At 45.0% G+C, this 12328-nt stretch overlaps 1 protein-coding gene across 1 annotated transcript in view; it reads right to left on the bottom strand.

Moving 5' to 3' along the window:
* The window catches only part of LOC128704740 (mucin-3B), a 270077-nt gene that overhangs the window by 136076 nt on the left and 121673 nt on the right, over positions 1-12328 (bottom strand). The window contains exons 5-8 of the mRNA XM_070079522.1: positions 12024-12130; positions 5981-6087; positions 4163-4355; positions 2290-2387 (exon numbers count right to left, since the gene is read on the bottom strand). Coding sequence (XP_069935623.1) covers positions 2290-2387; positions 4163-4355; positions 5981-6087; positions 12024-12130 — 505 coding nt within the window. The remainder of the gene's footprint in view (positions 1-2289; positions 2388-4162; positions 4356-5980; positions 6088-12023; positions 12131-12328) is intronic.

The raw sequence follows: 12328 nt of genomic DNA, 5'->3' as shown, positions 1-12328 counted from the left end.
TAGTAGGTTGGTAGACAACAACCACCCAGGGAGGTACTACCATCCTGTGGTAGTAGGTTGGTAGACAACAACCACCCAGGGAGGTACTACCATCCTGTGGTAGTAGGTTGGTAGACAACAACCACCCAGGGAGGTACTACCGTCCTGTGGTAGTAGGTTGGTAGACAGCAACCACCCAGGGAGGTACTACCGTCCTGTGGTAGTAGGTTGGTAGACAACAACCACCCAGGGAGGTACTACCATCCTGTGGTAGTAGGATGGTAGACAACAACTACCCAGGGAGGTACTACCGTCCTGTGGTAGTAGGTTGGTAGACAACAACCACCCAGGGAGGTACTACCGTCCTGTGGTAGTAGGTTGGTAGACAACAACTACCCAGGGAGGTACTACCGTCCTGTGGTAGTAGGTTGGTAGACAACAACCACCCAGGGAGGTACTACCGTCCTGTGGTAGTAGGTTGGTAGACAACTACCCAGGGAGGTACTACCGTCCTGTGGTAGTAGGTTGGTAGACAGCAACCACCCAGGGAGGTACTACCGTCCTGTGGTAGTAGGTTGGTAGACAACAACCACCCAGGGAGGTACTACCATCCTGTGGTAGTAGGTTGGTAGACAGCAACCACCCAGGGAGGTACTACCGTCCTGTGGTAGTAGGTTGGTAGACAACAACCACCCAGGGAGGTACTACCATCCTGTGGTAGTAGGTTGGTAGACAACAACCACCCAGGGAGGTTCTACCATCCTGTGGTAGTAGGTTGGTAGACAACAACCACCCAGGGAGGTACTACCATCCTGTGGTAGTAGGTTGGTAGACAACAACCACCCAGGGAGGTACTACCATCCTGTGGTAGTAGGTTGGTAGACAGCAACCACCCAGGGAGGTACTACCGTCCTGTGGTAGTAGGTTGGTAGACAACAACCACCCAGGGAGGTACTACCATCCTGTGGTAGTAGGATGGTAGACAACAACTACCCAGGGAGGTACTACCGTCCTGTGGTAGTAGGTTGGTAGACAGCAACCACCCAGGGAGGTACTACCGTCCTGTGGTAGTAGGTTGGTAGACAACAACTACCCAGGGAGGTACTACCGTCCTGTGGTAGTAGGTTGGTAGACAACAACCACCCAGGGAGGTACTACCGTCCTGTGGTAGGTTGGTAGACAACAACTAGCCAGGGAGGTACTACCGTCCTGTGGTAGTAGGTTGGTAGACAACTACCCAGGGAGGTACTACCGTCCTGTGGTAGTAGGTTGGTAGACAGCAACCACCCAGGGAGGTACTACCGTCCTGTGGTAGTAGGTTGGTAGACAACCACCCAGGGAGGTACTACCATCCTGTGGTAGTAGGTTGGTAGACAACAACCACCCAGGGAGGTACTACTGTCCTGTGGTAGTAGGCTGGTAGACAACCACCCAGGGAGGTACTACCATCCTGTGGTAGTAGGTTGGTAGACAACCACCCAGGGAGGTACTACCGTCCTGTGGTAGTAGGTTGGTAGACAACAACCACCCAGGGAGGTACTACTGTCCTGTGGTAGTAGGTTGGTAGACAACCACCACCCAGGGAGGTACTACCGTCCTGTGCTAGTAGGTTGGTAGACAACAACCACCCAGGGAGGTACTACCGTCCTGTGGTAGTAGGTTGGTAGACAACAACCACCCAGGGAGGTACTACCGTCCTGTGGTAGTAGGTTGGTAGACAACAACCACCCAGGGAGGTACTACCGTCCTGTGGTAGTAGGTTGGTAGACAGCAACCACCCAGGGAGGTACTACCATCCTGCCAAGTGAGTGTACAACAAAATCCTGTAATTGTTTTACATGATGGTAGGATTGTTGGTGTCTTTTTACTGTCTCATAAACATGCAAGATTTCAGGTACGTCTTGCTACTTCTACTTACACTTAAGTAACACTACACATACATGTACAATCATATTATACAAACACCTCTGGGATTTATTCTACTTTCTTACTGGTTCCTGTTCTTGTTTATTTCCTCTTATCTCCATGAGGAAATGAAACAGAATTCTTCCTCTGTAAGTCATGTGTGTTGTAAGAGGCGACTAAAATCCGGGAGCAAGGGGCTAGTAACCTCTTCTCCTGTATAAATTACTAAATTTAAAAGAGAAACTTTTGTTTTTCCTCTTGAGTTACCCCGCCTGGGTGGGATACTGCCGGTGTGTTGAAATATATATATATATATATATATATATATATATATATATATATATATATATATATATATATATATATATATATATATATATATATATAACGTAATCAGCTGGTTACCTAGTGCAGAGATAACGTTGCCAAGGGTTACCAGGGACCGGTTAATGCTGGCTCCTTCAGTTAACCGGGTTTTCTCTATCCTCTCACTCGCTCGTTCACTGTGGAAGTCAGGAAACATTATTAAAAGAATGTAATTTTGGGGGTTGGAAATTTTTGATAATTTATCAAGATTTTTTTAAATAATTTATTGAGTAGAGATTGAAAAATAGTGAATGTTTAGATTTCTTGATTTCTAACATTATCAAGGGCCTGGTTGTTGATTTCTTACATCAAGGACCTGGTACTTGATTTCTAACATTATCAAGGGCCTGGTTCTTGATTTCTCACATCAAGGACCTGGTACTTAATTTATAACATCAAGGGCCTGGTTCTTGATTTCTCACATCAAGGCCCTGGTACTTGATTTCTAACATTATGAAGGACCTGGTTCTTGATTTCTCACATCAAGGATCTGATACTAGATTTCTAACATTATCAAGGGCCTGGTTCTTGATTTCTCACATCAAGGACCTGGTACTTGATTTCTAACATTATGAAGGACCTGGTTCTTGATTTCTCATATCAAGGACTTGGTACTTGATTTCTAACATTATCAAGGGCCTGGTTCTTGATTTCTCACATCAAGGACCTGGTACTTGATTTCTAACATTATGAAGGACCTGGTTCTTGACTTCTTGCATCAAGGATCTGGTACTTGATTTCTAACATTATGAAGGACCTGGTTCTTGATTTCTCATATGAAGGACCTGGTACTTGATTTCTAACATTATGAAGGGCCTGGTTCTTGAATTCTCACATCAAGGACCTGGTACTTGATTTCTAACATTAAGGACCTGGTTCTTGATTTCTCACATCAAGGACCTGGTAATTGATTTCTCACATCAAGGACCTGATACTAGATTTCTAACATTGTCAAGGGCCTGGTTCTTGATTTCTCACATCAAGGACCTGGTACTTGATTTCTAACATATCAAGGGCCTGGTTCTTGATTTCTCACATCAAGGACCTGGTACTTGATTTCTAACATATCAAGGGCCTGGCTCTTGATTTCTTACATCAAGGACCTGGTACTTGATTTCTAACATATCAAGGGCCTGGTTCTTTATTTCTCACATCAAGGACCTGATACTTGATTTCTAACATTATGAAGGACCTGGTTCTTGATTTCTCATATCAAGGACCTGGTACTTGATTTCTAACATTATCAAGGGCCTGGTTCTTGATTTCTCACATCAAGAACCTGGTACTTGATTTCTAACATTAAGGACCTGGTTCTTGATTTCTCACATCAAGGACCTAATAATTGATTTCTCACATTATCAAGGGCCTGGTTCTTGATTTCTCACATCAAGGACCTGATACTAGATTTCTAACATTATCAAGGGCCTGGTTCTTGACTTCTCACATCAAGGACCTGGTACTTGATTTCTAACATGATCAAGGGCCTGCTTCTTGATTTCTCACAAGGACCTGGTACTTGATTTCTAACATTATCAAGGGCCTGCTTCTTGACTTCTAACATCAAGGACCTGGTACTTGATTTCTAACATTATCAAGGGGCTGCTTCTTGATTTCTCACATCAAGGACCTGGTACTTGATTTCTAACAGTATCAAAGGCCTGCGTCTTGATTTCTAACAGTATCAAAGGCCTGGTTCTTGATTTCTCACATCAAGGACCTGGTACTTGATTTCTAACAGTACCAAGGACCTGGTTCTTGATTTCCCACATTATCATGGATCTGGTCCTTGATTTTTCATATTATCAAGGACCAAGTCCTTGATAATGTGAGAAATCACGAAAGCTCTTGGAATAACACTATTTTCCACACTGTTGTGCGTATTGTGATATCTGTTTACTGTGACCTTATTTACCTGCCAGCAAGGTCAACTAAGGTCAGGGTGGAACGTGTATGAGCTGCTGGTTGGGTCACATCTAAGGTCAACAAGGCGTGTGACCTCGAGGAGCGCGAGTGGGTCGCCGTACTTGCTACGCTGCGACTCGTCTGTCCGCGTTCCAGGAGCGACCAAGCTGCGCCAGCGTCTCTCACCGGGTGGCGTGTCACACCTGCGTACGATACATGGTATCGTAAGGTGGTGATGATATTAAATGTGGGTTGGACAAGTGGGTGGGTGGGAATGGTTGGTAGGCCAGTAGGCCTCCTGCAGTGGTCCTCCATTCTTATTTTGAAGGCTACTCTGAGAGGTGTTCCCCGATACAAATATCAACATCTTACCATCAACATAAGGGCCGGTAGTAGTGTTTTCCCTGATACAAACACCAGTAACTTACCATCAACATAAGGGCCAGTATAAGGGTGTTCCCTGACACAAACACCAGTAACTTACCATCAACATAAGGGCCAGTATTAGTGTGTTCCCTGACACAAACACCAGTAACTTACCATCAACATAAGGGCCAGTATTAGGGTGTTCCCTGACACAAACACCAGTAACTTACCATCAACATAAGGGCCAGTATTAGGGTGTTCCCTGACACAAACACCAGTAACTTACCATCAACATAAGGGCCAGTATTAGTGTGCTCCCTGACACAAACATCAATATCTTACCATCAACATAAGGGCCAGTATTAGGGTGTTCCCTGACACAAACACCAGTAACTTACCATCAACATAAGGGCCAGTATTAGTGTGCTCCCTGACACAAACATCAATATCTTACCATCAACATAAGGGCCAGTATTAGTGTGCTCCCTGACACAAACATCAATATCTTACCATCAACATAAGGGCCGGTATTAGTGTGCTCCCTGACACAAACACCAGTAACTTACCATCAACATAAGGGCCGGTATTAGTGTGCTCCCTGACACAAACACCAGTAACTTACCATCAACATAAGGGCCAGTATTAGTGTGCTCCCTGACACAAACACCAATAACTTACCATCAACATAAGGGCCGGCATTAGTGTGCTCCCTGACACAAACACCAGTAACTTACCATCAACATAAGGGCCAGTATTAGTGTGCTCCCTGACACAAACATCAATATCTTACCATCAACATAAGGGCCAGTATTAGGGTGTTCCCTGACACAAACATCAATATCTTACCATCAACATAAGGGCCAGTATTAGTGTGCTCCCTGACACAAACATCAATATCTTACCATCAACATAAGGGCCAGTATTAGTGTGCTCCCTGACACAAACATCAATATCTTACCATCAACATAAGGGCCAGTATTAGTGTGCTCCCTGACACAAACATCAATATCTTACCATCAACATAAGGGCCGGCATTAGTGTGCTCCCTGACACAAACATCAATATCTTACCATCAACATAAGGGCCAGTATTAGTGTGCTCCCTGACACAAACATCAATATCTTACCATCAACATAAGGGCCGGTATTAGTGTGCTCCCTGAGACAAACACCAGTAACTTACCATCAACATAAGGGCCGGTATTAGTGTGCTCCCTGAGACAAACACCAGTAACTTACCATCAACATAAGGGCCGGTATTAGTGTGCTCCCTGACACAAACACCAGTAACTTACCATCAACATAAGGGCCAGTATTAGTGTGCTCCCTGACACAAACACCAATAACTTACCATCAACATAAGGGCCGGCATTAGTGTGCTCCCTGACACAAACACCAGTAACTTACCATCAACATAAGGGCCAGTATTAGTGTGCCCCCTGACACAAACATCAATATCTTACCATCAACATAAGGGCCAGTATTAGGGTGTTCCCTGACACGTAAACATCTTCCAGTATCAGTGTCCGCCAAGAGATCCCTCACACGTTCATTATAGATCTCAACAAGGCTGTGGAAAGCATTATATATTAATGATACAAAAACTGACATTGAGCTGACTAAGACACATGTGCAAAACACTGATATTTAAATACAAGTGTATCTCAAGCTCCATGGTCTGGAACAAGGTGGTCAGTCCCTCAGCCTGGAGAAGAGTTCAGCTCCATGGTCTGGAACAAGGTGGTCAGTCTCTCGGCCTGGAGTTCAGCTCTATGGTCTGGAACAAGGTGGTCAGTCCCTCAGCCTGGAGAAGAGTCCAGCTCCATGGTCTGGAGCAAGGTGATCAGTCCCTCAGCCTGGAGAAGAGTCCGGCTCCATGGTCTGGAACAAGGTGGTCAGTCCCTCAGCCTGGAGAAGAGTCCAGCTCCATGGCCTGGAACAAGGTGGTCACTCCCTCAGCCTGGAGAAGAGTCCAGCTCCATGGTCTGGAACAAAGTGGTCAGTCCCTCAACCTGGAGAAGAGTCCAGCTCCATGGTCTGGAACAAGTTGGTCAGTCCCTCAGCCTGGAGAAGAGTCCAGCTCCATGGTCTAGAACAAAGTGGTCAGTCCCTCAACCTGGAGAAGAGTTCAGCTTCATGGTCTGGAACAAGGTGGTCAGTCCTTTCTATATTTATTTGATTGGTCAGGAACTTCGTCGTGATGCGGGTCTTAATCCTAAGATGACCTGTCTGAGGATTTCTAAAATGATGTCAGTCTAATTCAGTGTTATGTGGTTGTGATCAGGGTCTTGCTGTAGTCCCTCTGCGTTGCTCTGTCATCACTGTCTCTGGGTTTTGTGTTGAGTGGTCAGGTAAATTTACAAATAAGCACATGGACTCTGTTTAATCCATCATGAATATGTTCATAAAGATCTTGACAATAGTTCCGAGAGTCTCTTTGCTTTCTTGAGTCTATCAGGTCGCATATGATGTCACTGAAGCGTGTGATAGTTGACATCATTTGATGGCTTAGAGGTAATATTGGATGTCCTGGTCTGTTCTCCTGGGCTAGTGTGTTCCTCACTGGTGACTGTTGTGGTGTTGGGTTGACACGTTAGCTGTAGTCTGTTCCTGTTTCATGGGTCTCGTTGGCTACCGTTGTTGGGTCAGAGTTTGAGCAGGAGAATGGGTAGCTGAGGTTGAGCAAGGTTGCGACCCCGTCGCTGATATTTCCTCGGCTTCCTTCGTCGCTGTGGCCAGGAAAGTGGCCCCTGGTTTCCTTATTATAGCCTTCTCTGGACGAGACTTCTGCTCAGTGGTGAGAGCTCTATTTAATATTGGAAGCTGGGCAACCTAAATTTTCCATGATGCCTAGACACGGTGAAACCTCTCCAGATAGTGCAGGTTCCAGGCATGATGCATCTTGCCACAGTTCAGACATCTAGGTTCCATAGCTTCAGTCTATCCAAGCAGTTCTTGGTCGGGTGAGACCAGCTACAGATGCTGCATATTTCCTTAAACTGACACCGGGCACCGAGACGGTTGTATCTGTGGCACCTGAAGTATTTTAAAGGTCCTGGGTTGTACGCCCTGACCTGGTATGTTCCCCAGTAACAGAGATCCAGTTAAGCTGGCAGAGGACCTCTATGTTGGATCAAGACCTGCCTCGTAGGTATGTTGTCGTCCATCTTGGCTCAGAGCCACTCAACTTACACCATGTTTTTGTTACTGTGGATTGCATCAAGAAGCATGTCTAGTGGATATCGCATTAGTACGCTTTTTTGTTACCTGCTCTATGGATCTTAGTTCTGGCAGAACAAGTGGTGATTCCAGGTCGTTCACCTTCTGCAGTACCTCACAGGAGACTGTTTCGGGTAGTGACAATAACATCTACTTTCAGATTTGTGGACACTGATATCTTAAGGCCAAATTTCTCCTCGAGGTGAATTATAGCAGAATACGGGGCGCCATGGTGTCCTTTGTTTATCAACCTGAATTTGTTGCCTGCAGGTGGCTTGGCCTGTCTGATCTAATGCAAGGTAACATTGTGTCTCCTCTGGGACTTCGGGGCTCCTGCTGCCTGCCAACCTTCTTCATCCTGTACATCTGTGGCTGGAATGAGCATTTCTTGATCCATCCTCATCTCACTGGCCAGGCTGGTATCACTTGTTTCGCCGTCCCAAGAGTCCATTCAGTGGTCTGGCAGCTTCTTCACCAGAACTTAGCCCCACATTTCCAGATCTGAGTCCTCGGCTGAGTCCCTGGAACATCGTGACCTTCCTTCCGAAAGAAGCCATGTGCTTTCGTGTCACAAGACACGAAAAGACCGAAAAGAACTGAAACATGAGAACGGAGTCTTAATTACTGTCGAAGGTAAGATAGAAGATCTTGAAGACGTCACAGGGGACGGGATCCACTAGAAGGCGGCAGATCCATCTAGAAACCAATCTTTCTCATTCATGATACGCGGTGAAGAATGGAAAATGTCCTCTGTACCAAGATACCATTATGCTGCAGTGTCTGACAGTTATGGTGATTAAGACACTTTGTGCTGAAGTTGGGTACCTTTACTGGTGAAACATTTCAGTGTTCTGCTTCCTCAGGTGTCTTTCTTGAGCAAATTGGCGGTAATACCAAGACTGATACCATTTCAACTTGGTACAATGTTGAAAGCCAATAGTTGTACCTAACATTTTGGGCGAACTCGAAATGTCATATAAATAACTCGGTTCACTTTATTACTAATGTATTGTATTGTATATATATTGTATCCTATTGTATGTACATTGTATCCTATTGTATCCTCGTGTATCTCCTTGGACAATTATATTGGTTTCGATAAAGACTTGTCTTACACGGTCCAGTAGGCCTTCTGCAGTGTTCCTCCATTCTTGTGTTCTTATGTAACTGTTTCTCACACTGTTAAGTTATTATCTGAATTTTTAACGTCAGAATCATGACTGATTTCTGCTGCATCTCCAGTCAGGCTTAACACAGACATTTTACAAGGTACACACTGGGTACAAGTCACTTCATCTGACTTTTTTGGGGTTATTTTGGTGGGTAATTTACAGTTATTATGTAAAACAACCACTTTGAAAAAAAAATAGTGAAAATCGAAGCGCTTTCGTGATTTTTCACATTATCAAGGACCTGTTCCTTGATAATGTGAGAAACCACGAAAGCGATTCGAATTTCACTATTTTTTTCCACAGTAGTTCTTGTGCGCATTGTGACATCACCTGTTTACTGAGACCTTATTACACATGTAAGTATGTACAGGTACCTATGTATAAGGCACTATGTATGATAACTGCACTTAGGTGTACTTGTACTTAAATGTACTAATTCTCTGTATTGGACTGATAAATGGTTAAGAGAACCGAAAGGTTAGTGAGACACAGGACCAACACCTGGCCAACCGGTGGCTTCCTCAGTCCAAGATGGAGAAGGAAGATTAGCCGGAGGTTGAGGTAAACTAATCCCCAGTCTTTTTTTAAGACTGGAATGATGCCATCGACTCCAGACTGAGGGACTGACTACCTGAGTGTGTGACAGAATTAGTGAAGGTGATGACTGGTGACACAGAACTAGTGAAGGTGATGACTGGTGACACAGAACTAGTGAAGGTGATGACTGATGACACAGAACTAGTGAAGGTGATGACTGGTGACACAGAACTAGTGAAGGTGATGACTGGTGACACAGAACTAGTGAAGGTGATGACTGGTGACACAGAACTAGTGAAGGTGATGACTGGTGACACAGAACTAGTGAAGGTGATGACTGGTGACTACCTGAGTGTGACACAGTACTAGTGAAGGTGATGACACAGAACTAGTGAAGGTGATGACTGGTGACACAGAACTAGTGAAGGTGATGACTGGTGACTACCTGAGTGTGACACAGTACTAGTGAAGGTGATGACACAGAACTAGTGAAGGTGATGACTGGTGACACAGAACTAGTGAAGGTGATGACTGGTGACTACCTGAGTGTGACACAGAATTAGTGAAGGTGATAACTGGTGACACAGAACTAGTGAAGGTGATGACTGGTGACTACCTGAGTGTGACACAGAACTAGTGAAGATGATAACTAGTGACACAGAACTAGTGAAGGTGATAACTAGTGACACAGAACTAGTGAAGGTGATAACTAGTGACACAGAACTAGTGAAGGTGATGACTGATGACACAGAACTAGTGAAGGTGATGACTGGTGACACAGAACTAGTGAAGGTGATGACTGGTGACACAGAACTAGTGAAGGTGATGACTGGTGACACAGAACTAGTGAAGGTGATGACTGGTGACACAGAACTAGTGAAGGTGATGACTGGTGACACAAAACTAGTGAAGGTGATGACTGGTGACTACCTGAGTGTGACACAGTACTAGTGAAGGTGATGACTGGTGACACAGAACTAGTGAAGGTGATGACTGGTGACTACCTGAGTGTGACACAGAACTAGTGAAGGTGATGACTGGTGACTACCTGAGTGTGACACAGAACTAGTGAAGGTGATAACTGGTGACACAGAACTAGTGAAGGTGATGACTGGTGACACAGAACTAGTGAAGGTGATAACTGGTGACACAGAACTATTGAAGGTGATGACTGGTGACTACCTGAGTGTGACACAGTACTAGTGAAGGTGATGACTGGTGACACAGAACTAGTGAAGGTGATTACTGGTGGCTACCTGAGTGTGACAGAACTAGTGAAGGTGATGACTGGTGACTACCTGAGTGTGACACAGTACTAGTAAAGGTGATGACTGGTGACACAGAACTAGTAAAGGTGATAACTAGTGACACAGAACTAGTGAAGGTGATAACTAGTGACACAGAACTAGTGAAGGTGGTAACTAGTGACACAGAACTAGTGAAGGTGGTAACTAGTGACACAGAACTAGTGAAGGTGATAACTAGTGACACAGAACTAGTGAAGGTGATAACTAGTGACACAGAACTAGTGAAGGTGATAACTAGTGACACAGAACTAGTGAAGGTGATGACTGGTGACACAGAACTAGTGAAGGTGATAACTAGTGACACAGAACTAGTGAAGGTGATAACTAGTGACACAGAACTAGTGAAGGTGATAACTAGTGACACAGAACTAGTGAAGGTGATAACTAGTGACACAGAACTAGTGAAGGTGATAACTAGTGACACAGAACTAGTGAAGGTGATAACTAGTGACACAGAACTAGTGAAGGTGATAACTAGTGACACAGAACTAGTGAAGGTGATAACTAGTGACACAGAACTAGTGAAGGTGATGACTAGTGACACAGAACTAGTGAAGGTGATCACTAGTGACACAGAACTAGTGAAGGTGATGACTTTTGACACAGAACTAGTGAAGGTGATAACTAGTGACACAGAACTAGTGAAGGTGATAACTGGTGACACAGAACTAGTGAAGGTGATGACTGGTGACACAGAACTAGTGAAGGTGATCACTAGTGACACAGAACTAGTGAAGGTGATGACTGGTGACACAGAACTAGTGAAGGTGATCACTAGTGACACAGAACTAGTGAAGGTGATGACTGGTGACACAGAACTAGTGAAGGTGATGACTGGTGACACAGAACTAGTGAAGGTGATGACTGGTGACACAGAACTAGTGAAGGTGATGACTGGTGACACAGAACTAGTGAAGGTGATGACTGGTGACACAGAACTAGTGAAGGTGATGACTGGTGACACAGAACTAGTGAAGGTGATCACTAGTGACACAGAACTAGTGAAGGTGATGACTGGTGACACAGAACTAGTGAAGGTGATCACTAGTGACACAGAACTAGTGAAGGTGATGACTGGTGACACAGAACTAGTGAAGGTGATAACTGGTGACACAGAACTAGTGAAGGTGATGACTGGTGACACAGAACTAGTGAAGGTGATCACTAGTGACACAGAACTAGTGAAGGTGATCACTAGTGATAGAACTAGTGAAGGTGATCACTAGTGACACAGAACTAGTGAAGGTGATCACTAGTGACACAGAACGTACCTGAGTGTGATAGAGTAGTCCTGGCCACAGATATCCTCAGGGTTGTATCTCTCGCGGAGTCTTTTCAATAAACCTTCACACATCCTGGGTGCCAATCCTGGCGCATCCTGCAACAATACTCTGGCTACAACACCTCACATCCCACAATACCGTGATTAGAACAATTCACATGCGGACAAATTCTCTCCAACTGGGGTCGACGACCCCTCTCAGAGGGGTGATCCCCCTTTCGAGGGAGCTAGGACCCCTCGAGAGGGGTCCTAGCCCACACTGGACAGCAAATGTGGGCATGAGAGGGCCATAAA

This window comes from Cherax quadricarinatus, chromosome 99 (assembly GCF_038502225.1).
Source record: "Cherax quadricarinatus isolate ZL_2023a chromosome 99, ASM3850222v1, whole genome shotgun sequence".
Taxonomy (NCBI): domain Eukaryota; kingdom Metazoa; phylum Arthropoda; class Malacostraca; order Decapoda; family Parastacidae; genus Cherax; species Cherax quadricarinatus.
This window is presented reverse-complemented; position numbering and strand designations above follow the sequence as displayed.